The sequence below is a fragment of the Balaenoptera musculus genome, chromosome 1 (assembly GCF_009873245.2).
Source record: "Balaenoptera musculus isolate JJ_BM4_2016_0621 chromosome 1, mBalMus1.pri.v3, whole genome shotgun sequence".
Lineage (NCBI taxonomy): Eukaryota > Metazoa > Chordata > Mammalia > Artiodactyla > Balaenopteridae > Balaenoptera > Balaenoptera musculus.
This window is the reverse complement of record NC_045785.1, coordinates 45,091,067-45,112,296: the sequence shown is the minus strand read 5'-3', so window position 1 is coordinate 45,112,296 and position 21,230 is coordinate 45,091,067. Positions and strand designations below refer to the sequence as shown.

The window sequence follows — 21,230 nt, the reverse complement described above, 5'->3', positions numbered from 1 at the left end:
TGTTTTATTTTAAAATTTTAATCATTCTGAAGGTGTGTAGTGGTATCTCAGTATGCTTATACTTTGCATTCCTTAATGCTGAGCATCTTTTCATCTTTCCATCTTCATATTTTTTTGGTGAAATATTTGTTTAAATCTTTTGTACATTTAGAAAATTTGTTTGTTCTCTTTTTATTAAGTTGTAAGAGGTCTTTATATATTCTGAATACAAGTCATTTGTTGGATAAATGATTTACAAATATTTTCTCCCAGTCTGTGGCTTGTCTTTTCATTCTCTTAACAGCCAGTATTTTTACAGAGCAAAAATTTTAGATTTTTGATGAAGTCCCAGTTAATAATTTTTTATTTTCTGGATTGTGCTTTTGGCATCATTATCTAACTACTTTTTAACCTAACCTGAGATCACAAAGCTTTTCTCTATGTGTTCTTCTAGAAGTGATAGCTTTGCACTTTGGTCCATTTGGGGTTAATTTTTGCATAATGTGTGAAGTATAGGTTGAGGTTCGTTTTTTTACATATGTATGTGCAGCCTTTCCAGCACTGTTTGTTAAAGGACTATTATTTCTCCTCTGAATTGCTTTTGTACCTTTGACAAAAGCATATGACCATATGTGGGTTCCATAGAATAGGAATATTCTGTTCCATTGATCTATGTGATCTATGTTTTTTGCCACTATCACAGTCTTGATTACTGTAGCCTTATAGTGAGTTTTAGAATCAAATAGTGAGTCCTCCAATTTTGTTCTTCTTTTTCAAAATTGTGTTGGCTATTCTAGCTCCTTTCCAAATAAATTTTAGGATTAGTTTGTTGATTTCTATTTAAAAAATCCAGCTAGGATCTTGGTTGAAGTTATATTGAATCTACAGATTAATTTGGGGAGAGTTGACATCTTAACAATATTGAATCTTTCAAACCATGAACACAATACACCTCTTCATTCATTTACATATTTTCTGTGATTTCTTTCATCAGTTTCATGGTTTTCACCATACGAATTTTGCATGTTTTGTTAGATTAATATCTAAGTATATAATTTTCAGTGCTATTATAAATGGTGTTTTTAAAATTTCATTTCTAATTGTTTATTGCTAGTATATGTAAATACAATGGATTTTTGTATATTAATCTTATATCCTGCAACCTCAATAAACTCATTTATTAGTTCTAGGAGGAACCTGTTTTCGTAGATCCCATGGAATTTTCTACATAGATGATTAGGTTGCCTGCCAACAGTTTTATTTTTTCCTTTCCAACCTGTATGCCTTCTTTTTTAAAAAAAAGTCTTTATTGGAGTATAATTGCTTTACAATGTTGTGTTAGTTTCTGCTGTATAACAAAGTGAATCAGCTATATGTACACATATATCCCCATATCCCCTCCCTCTTGCGTCTCCTTCCCACCCTCCCTATCCCACCCCTCTAGGTGGTCACAAAGCACCGAGCTGATCTCCTGTGCTATGCGGCTGCTTCCCACTAGGTATCTATTTTACATTTGGTAGTGTATATATGTCCATGCCACTCTCTCACTTCGTCCCAGCTTACCCTTCCCCCTCCCCGTGTCCTCAAGTCCATTCTCTACGTCTGCGTCTTTATTCCTGTCCTGCCCCTAGGTTCTTCAGAACCTTTTTTTTTTTTTAGATTCCATATATATGTGTTAGCATACGGTATTTGTCTTTCTCTTTCTGACTTACTTCACTCTGTATGACAGACTCTAGGTCCATCCACCTCACTACAAATAACTCAATTTCGTTTCTTTTTATGGCTGAGTAATATTGCATTGTATACATGTGCCACATCTTCTTTATCCATTCATCTGTCGATGGACACTTAGATTGCTTCCATGTCCTGGCCATTGTAAATAGAGCTGCAATGAACATTGTGGTACATGACTCTTTCTGAATTATGGTTTTCTCAGCGTATATGCCCAGTAGTGGGATCGCTGGGTCATATGGTAGTTCTATTTTTAGTTTTTTAAGGAACCTCCATACTGTTCTCCATAGTGGCTGTATCAATTTACATTCCCACCGACAGTGCAAGAGGGTTCCCTTTTCTCCACACCCTCTTCAGCATTTATTGTTTGTAGATTTTCTATGATGGCCATTCTGACCGGGGTGAGGTGATACCTCATTGTGGTTATTTACTTATTTATTTATTTATGGCCGCGTTTGGTCTTCGTTGCTGCATGCAGGTTTTCTCTAGCTGCGGCGAGTGGGGGGCTACTCTTTGTTGCGGTGTGTGGGCTTCTCATTGCGGTGGCTTCTCTTGTTGTGGAGCACGGGCTCTAGCCATGTGGGCTTCAGTAGTTGTGACACGCAGTCTCAGTAGTTGTGGCACCCAGGCTTAGTTGCTCTGTGGCATGTGGGATCTTCCTGGACCAGAGCTCAAACCCATGTCCCCCTGCATTGGCAGGTGGACTTTCAACCACTGCGCCACCAGGGAAGTCCCCTCATTGTAATTTTGATTTGCATTTCTCTAATGATTAGTGATGTTGAGCATCCATTCATGTGTTTGTTGACAATCTGTATATCTTCTTTGGAGAAACGTCTATTTAGTTCTTCTGCCCATTTTTGGATTGGGTTGTTTGTGTTTTTGATTGAGCTGCATGAGCTGCTTGTATATTTTGGAGATTAATCCTTTGTCAGTTACTTTGTTTGCAAATATTTTCTCCCATTCTGAGGGTTGTCTTTTTGTCTTGTTTATGGTTTCCTTTGCTGTACAAAAGCTTTTAAGTTTCATTAGGTTCCATTTGTTTATTTTTGTTTTTATTTCCCTTACTCTACGAGGTGCGTCAAAAAGGATCTTGCTGTGATTTATGTCATAGAATGTTCTGCCTATGTTTTCCTCTAAGAGTTTTATAGTGTCTGGCCTTACATTTAGGTCTTTAATCCATTTTGAGTTTATTTTTGTGTATGGTGTTAGGGAGTGTTCTAATTTCATTCTTTTACCTGTAGCTGTCCAGTTTTCCCAGCACCACTTATTGAAGAGACTATCTTTTCTCCATCGTATATTCCTGCATCCTTTATCAAAGATAAGGTGACCATATGTGCGTGGGTTTATTTCTGGGCTTTCTATCTTGTTCCATTGATCTATATTTCTGTTTTTGTGCCAGTACCATGCTGTCTTGATTACTGTAGCTTTGTAGCATAGTCTGAAGTCCAGGAGCCTGATTCCTCCAGCTCCGTTTTTCTTTCTCAAGATTGCTTTGGCTATTCAGGGTCTTTTGTGTTTCCATACAAAGTGTGAAATTTCTTGTTCTAGTTCTGTAAAAAATGCCATTGGTAATTTGATAGGGATTGCATTGAATCTGTAGATTGCTTTGGGTAGTAGAGTCATTTTCATAATGTTGATTCTTCCAGTCCAAGAGCATGGTATATCTCTCCGTCTGTTTGCATCATCTTTAATTTCTTTCATCAGTGTCTTATAGTTTTCTGCTGTATACCTTTTTATTTATTTATTTTCTTGCCTTACTGCACTTGCTAGGACTTCCAGTATGATGTTGAACAGGAATAGTGAAGGTAGATATCCTTACCATGTTCTGGATCTCAGGGGGAAAGCATTCAGTCTCTACCACTAAGTGTAGTGTAAGTGTGTGATGTTAGCTGTAGGTTTTGTTTTGTTTTTGTTGCTGCCCTTATCTAGTTAAGAAAGTTTCTTTCTATTCCTAAATTGGTTCTTATTCTCTAATCATATATGAGTTTACATATAAAACATCATCTTTGGCCTCTTGTGACTGTGTTCCATATTGGGATTCTCCAGGTTTTTGTTTGTTTGTTTGATTTGGTTTTTATTTATTTTATTTTTTAAATAAAAAATTAAAAAAAATGTTTTGGCTGCGTTGGGTCTTCATTGCTGTGCATGGGCTTCTCATTGCAGTGGCTTCTCTTGCTGTGGAGCACAGGCTCTCGGCACGCGGGCTTCAGTAGTTGTAGCATGTGGGCTCAGTAGTCATGGCACTCAGGCTCAGTAGTTGTGGCTCGTGGGCTCTAGAGCTCAGGCTCTGTAGTTGTGATGCAAAGGTTTAGTGGCTCCGTGGCAGATGGGATCTTCCTGGACCAGGGATCGAACCTGTGTCCCCTGCACCGGCAGGCAGGTTCTCAACCACTGCACCACCAGGGAAGTCCCTGATTTGTTTTTTAAAAGAGCATCTTCAAGTTATAAGATGAATTCTAGAAATGGTAGGAGAAGTAAGTTGGGTATTTCGTTAATCATCATCATTACCTCTCATTTTCCAATTGATTTTACCTTTTTCCACCTTCTCATTGAGTCTCCACAGAAGCCTGGTGGGTCAGGCACTATCACCTTTATTTGACAGGTGTAGTATCAAGGAACCAGGGATGGTGACTTGCTTGTGTCCCTCAGCTTCATAGCGCCAGAGCCACAACCATTATAGAAGCTCTTCTATGGACTGCCCCCAGTGAGAGAGTCCTGAAATGCAGTGAAAAGTCCAGGCTTTGGACTCAGGTAGATAATCTTTTAAATTTTAATTAAATTAAAATGTTTTATTGCAGTGAAATTCATATAACATAAAAGTAGCCATTTAAAAGTGAACAATTCAGTGTCATTTAGTACATTCACAATGTTGTTTAACCACCACCTCTACCTAGTGCCAGCATTTTTTCATTACCTCAAAAGGAAACCTATACCCATTAAGCAGATACTTCCCATTGGTCCCTCCCCCAAGCCCCTGTCAACCACTAATCTGCTTTCTATCTCCTATGAATTTACCTATTCTGGATATTTCATATAAGTGGACTCATACAATACATGGCCTTTTGTGTCTGGCTTCTTTCACTTAGCGTAATGTTTTTGAGGTTTATCCATGTTGTAGCATGTGTCAGTACTTTATTCCTTTACATATATTTTTTCACAATTTGTTTATCCATTCATCCATTCATTCTTTGATGAACATTTGGATTGTTTTCACAACAATGTTCTTTTGGGCATATACCTACATGTAGAATTGCTGGGTCATATGGTAATTCCATGTTTAACTTTTTGAGGAATTGTCAAACTGTTTTCCAGTTGTGGCTAAACGATTTTACATTCCCACCAGCAATGTATGAGGGCTCAACTTTCTCCACATCCTTGCCAATATTTGTTATTTTCTGTTCTTTCGATTTTTTTAAAATAAATAAATTTATTTATTTATTTATTTATTTATTTATTTATGGTTGTGGTGGGTCTTTGTTGCTGCGCGTGGACTTTCTCTAGTTGCGGCAAGCGGGGGCTACTCTTTGTTGTGGTGCAGGGGCTTCTCATTGCAGTGGCTTCTCTTGTTGTGGAGCACGGTCTCTAGGAGCATAGGCTTCAGTAGTTGTGGCACGCAGGCTCAGTAGTTGTGGTTCCTGGGCTCTAGAGTGTAGGCTCAGTAGTTGTGGCACATGGGCTTAGTTGCCCTGCGGCATGTGGGATCTTCCCCGACCAGGGCTCGAACCCGTGTCCCCTGCATTGGCAGGTGGATTCTTAACCACTGCGCCACCAGGGAAGTCTCTGTTCTTTTGATTTTTAATTTTTAAAATTATAGCCATCCTAATAGGTGTGAAGTGATAGCTCATTGTGGTTTTGATTCGCATTTCCCTAATTACTAATAATGTTGAGCATCTTTTCATGTACATACTTGTTGGCCATTTGTGTATCTTCTTTGGAGAGCTGTCTATTCAAGTCCTTTGCCCATTTTTTTTTTTAACATCTTTATTGGAGTATAATTGCTTTACAATGTTGTGTTAGTTTCTGCTGTATGACAAAGTGAATCAGCTATATGTATACATATATCCCCATATCCCCTCTCTCTTGCGCCTCCCTCCCACCCTCCCTATCCCACCCCTTTAGGTGGTCACAAAGCACCGAGCTGACATCCCTGTGCTGTGCAGCTGCTTCCCACTAGCTACCTATTTTACATTTGGTAGTGTATATATGTCAGTGCTACTCTCTCACTTCATCCCAGCTTACCCTTCCCCCCTCCCCGTGTCCTCAAGTCCATTCTCTATGTCTTTTGCTCATTTTTTTGATTGGGTTGTTTTTGTTGTTGAGTTGTAAGAGTTCTTTATATATTCTGGATACTAGACTCTTATCAGTTGCATGATTTGCAAATATTTTTCTCCCATTCTCTAAGTTGTTTTTTCACTGTCTTCATAATGTTCTTTGATACACAAAGGTTTTTAATTTTGATGAAGTCAATTTATCTATTTTTTTCTTTTGTGCTTGTGTTTTTGGTGTCACATCTAAGAATCCATTGCCAAATCCAAGGTCACATAGATTACCCCTATGTTTTCTTCTAAGTGTTTTATGGTTTTAGCTCTTATATTTAGGATGTTGATCCATTTTGAGTCACTTTTTGTATATGGTTTGAGATAGGGATCCAACTTCATTCTTTTGCATGTGGATATCCAGTTGTCCTAGCACCATTTGTTGAAAAGATTATTCTTTCCTCAATGACCGATCTTGGCACTCGTATCAAAGATCAGTTGGCCATAGATGTATGGGAGGCAGACACTTTTGACCGTGAGAACTTTGGCAAATCAATTTTGAGCTTTTATTTTTTTCATCTATAAGATAGGAAAGATATCCTCTTTTTCTCAGAGTTGTCAGAATTAAATGAGATTACATATGGAGACTATTAGCCATAGTACCCGACACATAGTAGTTTCCCCAGTGAATGTTAATTCTTCCCTTGCTGCAAGAAATAGAGGGAGGATAAGCAGTGTAACATCTATCACCTCTATTCCTTCTCCTTCCTCATGTCTCCAGGACACAGGAGACCCTAGACATAGAAACGTCTATTTTTTCTGAGTATATGCTTATAAAGGTGGTGAGGGGGGAGGTCACAATAGGATGAAGAAGCACTTAGCCAGAAATTCAGGCAAGCAAAGGAAGTAGTGGTCATTCTTTAATAATTCAATCGACATTCAATAAACACTTACTTAGTGCTGACTTTGTGCCTGAATCATTTCTAGGCTCTGGAGTTACAAAGGCAAAAGGTCCTCCTGCTCTCAGAGAGCTCTCAGTCTAGAGGGAGAGACAGATAGGTCATTATAAAGCAGTGTAACAAGTTCTGAGATAGAATGAAGCAGAGATTGCTGTGAGAATATGCAGGAAGAAAATAATTCTAGCCAGAGGATTCAGGGAAGTCTTCTGGGAAAAAGTGATGCTTGAGCTGGGTATTAAATGATTCTTAGGAAGGAGTGAACCAAAGGGAAAGTGTTAGCATAGGAAACATCATATACAAAGCTATGAAGGCATGAATATATGTTCCAGGTTCTAGGAGATGAAAAATATTCTAAGGTACTTGGAACATAGGATAGAGCTAAGAGGTGCAGTGAGAAAATGGTTTGACTTTATTTAGATGGCCATTGGAAGTTGTTAATGAGGCTTAAACAGGGAAGTGACATGGTCAGATCTATATTTTAGAGATTTATAGGGAGACCAGTATGGAAAATGAATGATTGGGAAGAAGATGAAGCTGGAGGCAGGAAGAAGAGTTGGGAAGAGATGTAGCAGTGAGGAGTGAGGATGGAGAGGAGGAGGACTGTTAGGTGTATTCATGGCAGACCAGATACGGGAGTATGGGAGAGGAGGAGGAACAAAGTCAGAGAAGAAATAATGATGTTTGCTTTGGTAGATGGATACAGATGGAGTTACCTAGTAGACAGACCATATGTGGGACCAGAGGGCAAAAATAAAAACCAAAAAAACCCCAAAACAAGACAGACTGTGTTGAGCAGGCACATTGGTTAGTGTAAAAAAGCACACATTATTGCCTGGCTTGCTAAAGGGAGAAGTGGATTTTATTTGTTTTGTTTTGTTTTGTTCTTGACAATTAAAATATTAATGAATTTTATTTTCATACTAAAAGTATAAAGAAAAAAATTACAGTCTGTAATCCTACTACTCTTAAATAACCCTTGTTGAAAGGGAGAGAGGAAAATATATATTGTTAGAAAATACAAACAGTTCAGAGAAATGTAAAATGAAAAGTACAGGCTTCCCCCCAGTCCTCCATTCCCTTAACCACTGTTAACACTTCTTGTGTTTCCTTCTAGGAAAAAAAAAATGTATATACCCACTGGATTCTGTATATCTGCAAAGAGGTCCTGCCACATACCACGTTTAAGAGGTCTGTTCTATTGAGTAGATTAACCTTCTCATTGCTTTACCAGGCTTCACAAACCCATCCGTCCTGGTAGGGTGGAGCTGTGAATTCACTGAGGGAAAGGCAGGATCTCCACGTCCCTAGCTCAGGCATGGGACTTGCATCAGGGTAGGTGCTCAGCAGAGAATAACTAAATGAGCTGTTGCTGCAACTTGGAAATTTGGAGAATCTTTGCTTGCAGTTCCAGTTCGTTAAGTGACTTCTTCAGCAAATGTTTCCTGAGTTCTGACTAAGTGTGCAGTGCTGTGTGTGTGGGTATGTGTGTGTACGTGTGGTGGGGAGGGAAGGCAGAGGACTTGGTTCCTGGCCTCACCAAAGAGCAGAACTGGAAAGGTCAGTGATCTCCCAGTCCTCTTGCTTTTTGAGGGGGGAACTTAGGTGCAGAATGAGGTCCTGATTTACCTAAAGCCGCAAGGCTTATTGGTGCCAGAACCAGCCCTAGAGCTTCAGAAGAGTGAGGGGGTGGGGGAGGAGCACCTGGTGGTGCGTTGGAGGCGTTCGTGAGCTACTCTTACTCCTTCCATCCCTTCCCCTCCTGCCATATAAGTAGCAGTAATCCCCAACTCCAGATCCTCGGGTAGAGGCAAGACCTTTGTGCTGTCTTATGTAGCCCATGGCCCTTGGCCTGTGTGCAATGGGTGGGATTGGCTGACATCCTGTACCTATTAGAGGCATCATGGCTGGTAGAGAGGAAGAGTGCTGGACTAGGAGTCAGGAAGCCTGGATTCCAGTGCCAGCTCTGCCTCACCCCACCATATTGTTGTGGGCGGGTCACATCCTCTCTCCTCTGAACGTGGGGGTGGGTCTAACGAAATCTCCAAGGTCCTTCCTACCTTTATTGCTCTCTAATTGTAAGATGCTATATTTAACCAATGATAGGAAATCAGATTTTAGGATTCTGTGATTCTGAAATCCTGGTTTTCCAAGAATCCGGGGATGCTGCTTGAGGTCTCTTACTCCGTGTGGACTCCTATGTTGTGAGGCCTGACCTGCTGAGTAGTAGGGAGGGGCTCCATATACATTTTTCAATTTGAGACCAAGGCCAAAGAGACCAGACCCCTCTCTTCAAAGAGTGCGGAGCCAGGCAGGGTCTTTGGAGTGGGCCCAGATCACAAGTAAACAGTGCGGAGCAGGGCAGGCCTACATGAAATGCAGAGACCGTCTCAAGGACTTGGGTGGAAACTCCAGTAGTCTTGGCAAATAGACCTGGCCTGGGTGAATAACCCCATTTTACACAGGAGGAAACTGAGGCTCAGAAAAGGGAACTGAGCTACCGCTTCCAGTCACCCTGAGGTCTTGTTCTTGGTCCAGTGTTCTTTGTACACATTGGGCAGGACTTGCTGGGACACTGCTGTCTGTGAGGGGAGCCAGAATGCAGGGGAACCAGGTTGCAGGTCCTGGAGGAACTTAGAGGAGTGGGTCTCAACCCCCAGGGCTGTAAGCACCTCCTGGGGGCTCGCTAAAATTCGAGGTGCTGGGACCCTGCTCCCAGACAGATTCACAGATTCACTTGGGCTGTTTTCTAGTTGGGATCCGGGTATCTATTTTTGTTTAACTTCGGAATGAGACCCTCTAGTCTGGTTCCTTTTTGGTGAAAAACACCACAGAAACAAAAACTTAAGACAAGTGGTCTGAGAGCCGTGGGTTCGGTCCCAACCTCGCTGCTGACCCGCTGTGGGAGCTCTGGAGTGAGGGGTTGGATTCTGCAGGAAAACTTTGAAAGCACTTTCACATCCATTGTCTCCGCGGTAGCAGGGTTGGCCGTTCCCATTTGACCAGGAGAAAACTGATGCTGGACAGGGCAAGAAGGGTCTTGTCTCAGCCGCTGGGAAACGCGGAGAAGAGCCAGGTTGAGCCCGGCTTTCCTGATACCCAAGGCGTTCCGCCGCCCTGGCCAGCCCAGCCCCGACGACAGAGCCCAGGCCCTGCAGCCCGCGGCGCCGCCCCGCGGGCCTGCCCTCATCGGCAGCCGGAGGAGGGGGGCCGCGCAGCACCGGGCGCCGCCGGCCGCCGCCTGTCAAACCCTCCGCCCAGCCTTGTGCCCGGCTGGCCCGGGCCCGAGGACGGAGGCTCCGCCCTCGCGCCGCGATTGGCCTTGGCGGGGCTGCCGCAGCGAGCCAGTGGCTGGAGAGGCTGTCAGGCAGGCCGCGGCCCCGCCCCCGCCCCGGGGTGCCGCCCCGCAGGACTCTGCTGCTGCTGGGGCTGCGGCGCCAGTGGAGGCGCGCCTAGCCTCGCGCCCCGGGAGCAAGCTGCTGCGGCCGCCGCGAGGTGAGCGGGGCGATGTGAGAGGGGGCGCGGCCCGCGGCCCGGGAAGCGGGCGGGCGTCCGGCCAGACATCCGAGGCTGGCGTCCCAGGGAAGGTGGAATTGGGGAGCTTTGGGATGGCGCGGGGAGCGCGAGGGGAAAGGAGAGTTTGGGGGCCCGGGGCCCTTTTCCAGGAGGGACGATGGAAGGCCCAAGGCTCTGTGGAGGGGCACGCAGCGCGCGCGCGCGGGGAGTGTGAGACTGTGCGGCTGCTAGTGTTGCTGAGAGTCTGAGCGGGTGAATGAGGGTAGTGTGTATGGCACGTCGTGTCCCCGAGTGTGCATTTGCGGGGTGTTTGGTGTGTGTGGGAGCGGGCGTGCATGGGCTACCGACTTTGTGCAGGTTTGCACGCGCGATAGGTTCGTTTTCTCAGCTGCGCGTGGGAGTGTGCGTGTCTCGGTGCGTGTGATGGGTTCGCGTCGCGGGAGTGAGCGCCCATCCTCCGACTCCCATTTTCGCAGCTTGGGTGGTGGTGGTGGGATCTCAGAGGGTCTGTCCCCCGGCCCGTGGGTGCTCAGTCCGTGGTCCCTGCGCGCAGCCGGCTCCCAGAGCGCCCACGAGGCGAGGAGTGCAGCGGGTGACCCACCCCGAGCAGTCTCCGCGGCTTCTCCAGAGCCCTGCTCCGGGAATCTCTGGTTGCCGCCCGCTCTGTATCTCACTGGGTGACGCGCACAGGCGCTGTCCCTTTTCCAGGCCTCAGTTTCCCCATTCGTCCAAAGAGGGCTTGGTGGGGGCGTATTGGGTGGCCGGGCCCTCCACAAGCCAGGGAAGGACGGCCAGCCGCTCCTGCGCCCTGGAAGGGGCTTTTACGCGGATCAGGTAGGTTAGGGTGAGTGTCACGTTAGGGTGAGTGTGGTGGCGCGAACCCATTTCAAAAAGGAGGAATAAACGGAGGGATGGTGACCTGCCCAAACCTCGGCCTCCGGACGAGAAGGGGACCGCTCCGCTCATTCTAACGCGCCTGTGCTTTCTCCCCTCCGCAGGAGCCCGGCGCGACCTCCAGCGGTGCGCCCCGCCCCGGCGCCATGCACTGCGAGGTGGCCGAGGCGCACTCAGACAAGAGGCCGAAGGAGGCCCCCGGCGCTCCGGATCCCGGCCGGGGGCCCGCTGGCCTCGGCCCGCACATGGCCTTCAGGGTCACGGTGAGCAGCGGGGGCTGCGGGGATGGGGGTCCGCGTGACTTGCTGCCCGCGCCACCGCGCGCCCACGACCTCCTCGAGCCCCGGAGCCCCCGAGACTATGGTCCGTCCAAGGCCTCTGCCGCCGGGAAGGGTAAGTCTGGCCCCGCCGACGTGCCTGGCCGTGGGTGTGGAGAGATTTGGGCTCTCTGACGTTTCCACCGCAGGCCTTTGTAGGAATCCTCCGGAGAAAACTTGGTAGAACCTTCTCCGGAGTTCATCAGTTTCTCTCAAGTTGTTTGGGACTCCCTTGTCATTCTGAAACGATGATTGTTTAGGAAGCATCTAATTTAAACTCAGTAGCCTATATTGGGGGAGATGGGTGTATAGACAGCTCAGATTACATAATTTTGCTTCTGTATGTTTCTGATAAAAGTTGTGTGAAACTTGTCAAAATCTTATTATAAATTAGGATGAGTAGCAACTCGAGTATGTCTATCTCTGAGGCTGCTAAAGGCATCCTTTGAAGTATTCCAGTCTCCCTCAATAACAAAAACCAGAAGCCTTCAGCAAGACCCCTCGCCTGTTGGGACCTCAGTTTCCCCATCTGTCAAGTAAGGAATTAATTATACCAGATGATTTCTGGATTCCTGATGGAAAATTTTATGAATCTATAATCTAGCCTGAGTCAAGCCCCGACTTTAACAATGGCTGTTCTGTATTTGATGCTTCAGAAGCATAGTTTTGGGTCAAAAGTTAGTTTGCCATACCCTTCCTCTACCCAGTGAGGCTGGTGGGTATAAGGTGCAGGCTCCAGTATAATTAATGGGTCAAAGTCAGCGATGAGGCTGGATTCTCATGAACATGTTCTTCTCATCACAGTTAATTATTATTGAGCCATTATTTATAAGTTTCATGCTGACAGATAATTAACCAGAAATTGGGGAAATTGTTGAGGCACCGTGTCCTCCCCCCTGCCCCCACCTTTTTTTCCCTGGGAGAAACCAAAGCTTTGGGGTTTCATTATTTCAGTGTTTGGGACCTCTTGGTTCTATTTCCAGCTGATTCTTAAGGAAAGACAAAAAGTGTGTTTTATGGCTCTGTAAGCATCACTACTTTAGCATCAATGAGCCCCAGCAACTTAGAAAAGGTAGGGTGGCTTGCTTTTAGAGATGAGAGCTCCTTTTAGGTTAAAAAAAAAAAACAAAAAAAACCCCCAACTCCCCAATGCAAAGACTGGTAAAATGAAATAAATATAAACACTTTTTTTCTTTTTAATGAAAACACCTGACTTTGTAGGAGAGCACTATTTCTTGTCTCGTTGTTTTAAATGTCAGTCTCTTCTCCAAGAGACAGAGGTCATTTTTTAAAGGGTAGATATAGGAAAAAACGCCTTTAGCGTATTATTACTGGAATACACACGAGGTTCTCTTTTGCTAGGGAGAGAGAGGGCTGTGCAGCAAGACATGAGTAATATTTGCTGCCCTGAGCTCCCTCGCTTGCCCCCTCCTTACACAACCCTCCCTTAAATAGATACCCTCCTGCAACATTTTGTGTTTAAAAAAATAGCTGTCAATTGAAGATCGAGTTCTCTGCAGACCTAAGCTCTCCCAAACATAGCCTTTGTTCCAAGCCATAGTTAGAGACCTTTTGTCTGGATGCATTGTGTACACCTTCTGACTTCCATTCCCCCAAATCCCAATTATTTTTATCCACACCCCCCCAATGTCTAAAACATGAGATCTTTCAATCAGGATTATATTTGAAAGGGGCAGAGGAGGATAAAAGAATGCGAGGAAGCCCCTCTTTCTTTGTACCTTAAGATGGTTGTACTGATTAAACTTTTTTAAGATGCTTCTGTTTTCTTCATAGCCCCCAGCAAGGCTGGTGGGGTAGGATTTGTCCCACCCATTTAAAAGATGAGGAAACTGAGGCCTACTGGGTGCGGGGTTTCTGGCCAGCCCATTGCTTATGGACCTGGGCTTGAAGAGGTTTCCGACCTGGCCTCTGTCCCTCTATGCGAATTTTTCCCCATAGTCAAGCCAGGCAGTGGCCTGACACAAAACCAGAGCTGGGCAGCCCTCTTGAAAATGCCGTAAAGGAAGCCTCTTACTGCCACCATTCCCACCCAAATATTCCCTAGACATCGCAACCCTTTGAATATTTGGTGTCTAGCTCCAAGTCTCAGGCTTATTGGAAACAGACAGGTAAGAATACCAACTGAAAAATATTTATTGACCGTGCTGGAAATTGTAAGACTCTGCCATCCAGGATCTGTGGGACCGGGGGAAGTTATTTCCCCTCTCTGAGTCTTAGTTTCCTCATTTGTAAATCTACCGTGAGACTTACTTGGATAGACTGAAGAGAGCATTAGTGATAGAGTGTGAAAGGGCCGCCTCAGTGCCTGATTATTTTGGAGATTACTCTTGTAATGTGTCTAACGTTCTCAACTTCTGGTTTTCCATTTGCACGAGAGGTAATAATGCTTCCTCCCAAGGGAAAATGAAACAGTTGTTGTAAGAATACTTTATAAACTAAGAAGGAAAAAGAGGTCACTTTTATTAATTCATGTAGGGCACCGTGTTATGGTCAGCGATACTTGAGATAAAGAGGGTAGGGTGAGGAGGGAGAGAGGTTTGATTTTTTAAATGTTGACTTTAACGACTTTAACTCTGGTGCCCTAGCCAGAGGAAGCTGAGAGGAGCCAAGCTGCAGGTCTTTTGTGGCCACTGCTGCCTGGTGACCGGAGAGAAGACAGTATTGCTTGGTTTGGAATCAGGTTTCAAATGATCTGCCTTCCGTTTCGGACAGACCCTAAGCCGAGGAAGGGAGTGAGCTCTTGAATCCAGCAGCTTATCCGTAAATGTTGGGGTCCTCTGCGTTTCCAGATCTGGAGTTAGGAGGCACTGGGGATGGTGCGTCGTCATGGACTAACATTGTCATCATTTACAATAAGAATCACGATCTGTTTATGACAGAGTCCTGTTTATCCAGATTCCAAACAGCTGAAAAGGCCAAATTACCAGATGCTACGTTTTTTCTTTCTTATTATTAAATACCCGACACTCTGCTTTTGGAAGTCCTGACAAGGAAAGAAAGTAAACATCTGGACTTTATGGAGGCGGTCAGCTTTGTGGCGATGGCCCGATGATGCTCGCTCCCTGTGCACAGTGCTTTACAGTTTTCAGCATGTGTCCCCCACACGTTCCCTCATCTGCCCTCATGCCAGCTGAGCTCTGCCTACCTTGTGGGCTGTTCCGAGGGGACAGATGTAGAAGCGCTGGCTTCTTATTACTGTGATTCCCATTTTATAGATGAAGACATTAAGGTTCAAGGATGTGCTCAAGGCTACAGACAGTAAGTGGCAGTTTCTAAGGCTTCCTGTTCCAAAGTTTGATTCTGGTTCCACAACTTGTACCTTCTATGTGTGTGTGTTGGGGGCCGAGAGCTGGGTGTTCATGACGGCCTCCCGAATGTTCCCAGAGAATTTAAAATATTTTTGCTTTTGGTATTTCTTCTGTCTCGAATCTTTGGAAGTTGGTAACTAGTATCTATGCCATCATTAGATAACTTCGTAGTTTACCAGAAGATTCCGTTTGACCAGAATTGCTGCTCTCAGACCAAACCAGATAATGAGCTCACTATTTAATTCTCAGCGACTCACTGGGCCGTTTTCATTGTGCTCTGAGACTAGACACGTCCTAGCAATAAAAAGGAGGCTGACTATCATGACAAATGTGGACTCTGCCATTAGTAAAAGGCCATCATAATGTGGCTGGAAATTCCAAAAAGTAGTTAATCTTGTAACTTAAAAAAAAGTTAGTATATATATTTTTCTTTAAAAATGAAAACAAAAAAGGAAAGCAGTTGTAGATTGCATTAGGGGCATTAGGGGCTGGTGGTGGAAAGTAAGACATGACAGTTTTGGTTGGCATTACCTGGTAGAGTTTCTTCATCTGAATCAGAAGCCACTGTGATGTTCTGGGGAGGCTTTTGAGGGGCCAGCACATCCATAATAGAAAGGTATGAGTTATTTTGAAAGCATTTACCCCCTCCGGCTCTAGTGGGCAATTTGCTTGCATTTCATCCATTTTAAAGTGCTGGTCCTGTGATCCGGAAATAATCAGATCCAAATTTTTTCAGTGCTTGAGGTTTCAAATAAGGGGGAGAAAAACCTGCTGGCCAAATGTCAGGCTCAGTGAGACAAAGAGAAACATGTATGTGTGTGGGTACACAAATAAGATAGGAACATGTTGCGTCTACAGTCATAAGAATTATGTACCCGACAAATCTTTTATAGACATGTAGCGGAAATATAATTCCCAAAGATTCCCTAAGAATCTTGTGTGGCTAGAATTCCTCTTCCCTTCCTGCCTCCTAAGCTCTTTAGAAGCTGCTAAGACTTGGCGTGCAAAATGGAAAGGGGACCAGCACATGAGATCGTAACTTAATTTAGGCTTAGTTGTTTCTGAGTCGTTTACCTGAAGTGCTCAGCTGGGCTGAGGTCTCAGGACTGTCTTGGCTGCGGAATCATATCCATAGGCTGTGTTGCTCCATCTGTGATGAAAATACACGTTTCCTTATACGCCGTGGTTATACGCCGTGGTTTTCCTTCACACTTCTCCTCCTTCTGAAAAAAAAAACCAAAAACCTCACCCCATCTTTGAGTTCTTCATCTCCCTGCGTTACAGTTGCATGAGAAGTGAAGTGAGCCAGCACACTTATTTTTACAGTGTGTTAAAATCCCATTACAGGCATAAGTGCACAATGAATCATTTAAAAAAATATATTCTTATGTTCTTTGTTCTGAATGTTGCATAATTATCATCATTTTCTTTGGTTTTATTTTGTGGAGTTTGGCCAGCATCCTAGAAAAGGGGAGAAACTAAAGTTTGGAATGGGGTTTTCAACCCTTTTTTGGATAGGAATAGGGAAAAAAAACAAACAAACAACAAACAAATAAATACCAACTTTATTTGTAAATTGACCAGTGACTGTCGCTAACTGTGACTTTTGCATAGAGAGGATAATCTCCCTTCTTTCTCTCAATTTTCTTAGAAAAGCAATTCCTTGTTTTGAAGCTGATATGGTAGTATTTCAACAACCTCACCTTGTATCTGTGATTACATTCAAAGTTAAATTACAGGGTGTGGTTTGCTAATTTTTTTTTCCTAATACAGATTTTAGTTGCAATTAGTTTAGACCTGGAGACTTGCAGTTGTTTCTTCTGGTAGGGGGTAGTCTATTTTTGTGTTTAAAGAAACAAAGACATTCAGTTCAAGGGGGAGAAGAAATGAAACAAACTCTACCCTGGGCTTTGAAAAATTCAGCTGCAACATGCAGAAAGCCCAGCTGCGATACCAGGGCCAGGAAAAAAGAGCAACCTCCTGAAATATTTGTGCTGCTCGCCTTCCCTGTGCTAATGATTCTAGCAGTTTAAAAACGGACTTCTTGTTTATCAACAGCCGCTGCCTGAATTAATAGTTTACAATGAAAAAAAAAATGCTTTGGCGTTAGAAGCAAAGTCCGGGACTGATAGCTGAGTTACTGAGTTAAGGGAAGCAGAAAAGAGGGGGGAAAAGTTTTGTGGCTGCTTTGGTCTCCTAAAGCCTTATTTATAAGAAACTGAAAGAAAACAGAGACCTGGGGTGGGGTGGGGTGGAGAAAATACAACCCTAACCCAGTGTCTTTTAGTTTAAAGTCACTTGAAGCATCTGTTTTCTTCTTTTCCCCGTCTTTCCCTAAACTCCAAAGGGTTATTCCTTCAGAAGGTTTCCGGTGGATTGAGGCGGATTGTGTTAGCATTACGAGCTGTGTTTTTAAAGTCAGCATTTGAGTCAGATGCACTGAGAGGAGCCCTTCAGTCCGCTCACTGAATAATGCATTTCCTGCATGGCCTGAATTTTTTTGGTGGTTATGGTTGGGCCTGTCTGGAGCAAACACACGCGCCATTGTACAGCCTCAATGCATGTGGGCCATGCCCTTGGCTTTGAGTCTCGGTTTCCCCATCTGTAAAATGGGAAGCAATTCCATAGGATGACCCATAGTCTCTTCCTACTCTGTTGCTCCGGGATTCCAGATGAACTTCGCTGGGGCAGTTGGGAAGGATCTAGGGTATGGAAAGAGGTCAGGTTCTAGATTTGATCTCTCCTTGGAACTCTTGACTCCTGAAGTAGAGCACAGAAGGAACCGGAAGAGGGAGGGAGGTCAACTAATCTTTATTGAGCACCTATTCATTGCCAGGCCGAGCAGTTTATAGCTGTCATTGCACTTAATAAAGCCCAACAACCCTATGAGGAAAGGAGGCATTATTCTAAATTTACAGATGGGGGAAATGAGGCTTGGAAAGGTTAATTGATTTGTCCAAATAATGAGCCTACGATTTAATTCACAGTAACTCACTGTATAGGTAGCAGGTAGTAGAGGCTGGAATTTGAACCCAGCTCTGTCTGACTGCAAAGCCTGTGCTTTCCCCCTAAAGTACAGAGCTCTCACAGACAGCCCTTAAAACCCAAGTAGTGGCAAGGAGTCGCTGTGGCTGCAGAGTGTGCCCCGAACCCTGGGGGAAGGCAGCAGAAGGCCACAGGCCGGTCCGGATGACCAGTCCCCGGAGCAGACTTCTGAGTCTCAGCTAACAGGCCGAGGTGTGATTTTAGGGGGGGCTCTGCCTCCATTGGGCTCTGCCCACCGCTCTGCTGCAGAAGTGGCGGAAGGACAGTGGTTCCTGGTTGTGACATGGGGTCCTCAGGCAAGGAGTCCGAGACCGGAGGGCCTCTAGAAGCAGCCCCTTCTCAGAAGCAGCGCATACACGCATCCCGCCGGTTACTGCAGCTTCAGGTCCCTCTTTGAGCCTGTCATGCAGTTTGGGGAGCTTCGTTGCCCGAGCCCTGGCTGCAGTCGCCCTTCCACCGGTTCTGAAGACATCTGTTTGAAGAGAATTCCTCATGATCGCACCACACGTCGTGTGTAGAATGCATGCTTCACTGGGCATGATGGCTTGAGATCTATTAAATAATTATTTCTTATTAAACGCTTGGTGGGATGAAGAAAGGCTTGTGGGGAGAACAGGCCAGGGATCACAGTGAACTTGAGAGTTTGTGGGAAATGGGTCTTTTGTGTCAAATGATGAATGAGTCAAATGACCCTCTATGGAAGGAAGAGGTCCCACGGCTGGGTTGTGTCTGTGGTCTTGCATGGGGGTGTGTGCATTCATGAGAATGTATGTGAGTGTGGACATTCTCAAGGGATCATACTTCTTCTGAAGTGGAAATTGCAGGAGTCTTTATTGCCCAAAGCTTCTTTGCCTTTGGATGTTGACCCTGGGTCTGAAAGGGAGAGTATGAAGGGGTATCAGGGATGGCCTGCTTGCATTGTGGCCCAGTCTCTTCCTATTTGTGTCTTTTCTAGCAGCCAGATTACTCTTTTAGATGTTGTTGCTTTTGTTTTTAAATAACAGGTTTGATGGCAAATAAGGCTTTAGCAAGAAACCAGGGCGTGTTATAAACCCAGCTTTAAAAATACAGATCCCATTTGCTGTTTTAAGCTCTCCGGAGGGCCTGGAGATTGGGTTTATTTTGGAACGTTGGTGGACTATATGAATTACTTCTCTGAGGCTTGGGTATTTAATACCTAATAGAAGTTTGTATAAGAGTTGATGATGTATTTTGCCGACTTTCCAACCCTGTAAATAAATTACACGTGCCGGCAGAGGCTGCCAGGATCCACTGTGTCAATTGAAGCTTAATTTTTATCCCAAACCACTTAATACTTTTGTCCTAGTGAGTAGAGAAAATTCCCGGGTTTCGCCCAGCAGCGGGCCCATTCTGAGATGTAGACGGTTTCATGAGCCCACGAACAGGCCTCTGTGGATTCACCGATCTTGACACAGTTTTCAGTGGTTAAGTAGCTTCAGCCCTCTCAAGTCCAACCCCCAAGGCAGAGAATGATAATATAATTTTAAGTGTATCGTAAAAATGAAACTCAATCGCTTCCACTCTGCAAACCTGTCTCGCTCCCCTTCTCTCTGGAGAAAACAGCCGTAATTGTGTGTTTAATCTCAAGACCGCCTGTGCATTTTATCTTATTTGAGTGCAAAGCCCAGGTAATAACGTTGGCATTTCCAGTGCGAAACAAAATCGGGTTTCTAATTTGGAGACACTATTAAATATTTCATGCTTCAACCAAACTCAATTCTTTTTTCCTATAATAAGTTTAAATATTAATTCTCTGGAATGTCAGATGCCTAAAGCTAGGCATTTAGTGATCTGCAGTTTCAAGTATCTCGAAGAAGGTTTATGAAACAGGATATTTCACTGGGAGGGATGAGTAGTGTGTTTCAGAGATATCTGAATTCAAGGCAGCGTCTTCTGATTTACTTTTTAAAGGGAAAAGGTCATAAAATAAGTTGCTTTATGTGCTGAAGTATTAAGTGGCTTAGGCTGAAATAACAGCAGAGACTTTACTGTTTTTCCCCGTTATATTTTAACAATGCTTTTTGGGGGAGGGGGTGGGTCATTTTCCCGCCTGCTTGTCTCCTCCCCCAGCCACCCGCCCCCCCCCAACCAGATGGCTTTAATTCTAACCAAATCCCACGCTGAGGCCAAATGATTGATCAAACAGTCATTTGTACTTACGTAGCTCTCTTTGTGAGAATATCTCTGCATCGGAGCTTTTTGCCGGGCTCGGCTCATCTTTGGGACTTCAGATGGTTGATTTCCAGCCTGGAGAGGTGGAGGTATAGGGGTAGGTGGAGGGCAAAAATCCCAGACCTTCAATCCAAAGAATTCCTTGCTTAAAACCTTTTTGTTACTTCCCATCCCTGACAGCAGGGGTATCCAAGTTTTCTAAATACAAGGACAAAAATCGATCCCCTGTCCAGATAGCTGTTATATTTTTAGTATCTGTTGATGGAGAAAATACCTGGAGGTTACTAGTTTTAAGGGCTCTTTTTTTTTTTTTTTTTTTTTAAATTTTTCTTTATTTATTTTTGGCTGCATTGGGTCTTCATTGCTGCGCGCAGGCTATTCTCTAGCTGCGGTGAGCGGGGGCTACTCTTCGTTGCGGTGCGCGGGCTTCTCATTGCGGTGGCTTCTCTTGTTGCGGAGCACGGGCTCTAGGCGCGCGGGCTTCAGTAGTTGTGGCACGCGGGCTCAGTAGTTGTGGCCCACGGGCTCTAGAGCTCAGGCTCAGTAGTTGTGGCTCACGGGCTCAGTTGCTCTGCAGCACGTGGGATCTTCCCGGACCACGGCTCGAACCCGTGTTGCCTGCATTGGCAGGCGGATTCTTAACCACTGCGCCACCAGGGAAGCCCCAAGGGCTCTTTTAAATAGATTTGTATTTTATCAACCACTCACATATCTGTAGAGACATCGATTTGTTCTATAGACAGTCTTTGCCTTCAAACTCTCCCCTGAAATTACAACTTGGCATGTAGATTCGCAACCAGTTGACTGATGGAAGAAATCTGAGCCCCTTGGTCTGGTGTTCAAGGCCTTCCCGCCAATCCAGTTCCACCTCTTCCTAATGTCTGCTTTGCTTGTCCTCCAGCAGCATCGGATTTTTCTTTTTCTTATAAATTTATTTACTTACTTTTATCTTTGGCTGCGTTGGGTCTTCGTTGCTGTGCGCGGGCTTTCTTTTTTTTTTTTTTTAAAGAAATT

At 44.6% G+C, this 21,230-nt stretch overlaps 1 protein-coding gene across 1 annotated transcript in view; it reads left to right on the top strand.

Moving 5' to 3' along the window:
• The first annotated feature begins 10,380 nt into the window (after positions 1 to 10,380).
• Positions 10,381 to 21,230, top strand: part of GLIS1 (GLIS family zinc finger 1) — a 227,446-nt gene continuing 216,596 nt past the window's right edge. Inside the window, exons 1-2 of the mRNA XM_036867614.1 lie at positions 10,381 to 10,417; positions 11,437 to 11,725. Coding sequence (XP_036723509.1) covers positions 11,479 to 11,725 — 247 coding nt within the window. The 5' untranslated portion in view covers positions 10,381 to 10,417; positions 11,437 to 11,478. The remainder of the gene's footprint in view (positions 10,418 to 11,436; positions 11,726 to 21,230) is intronic.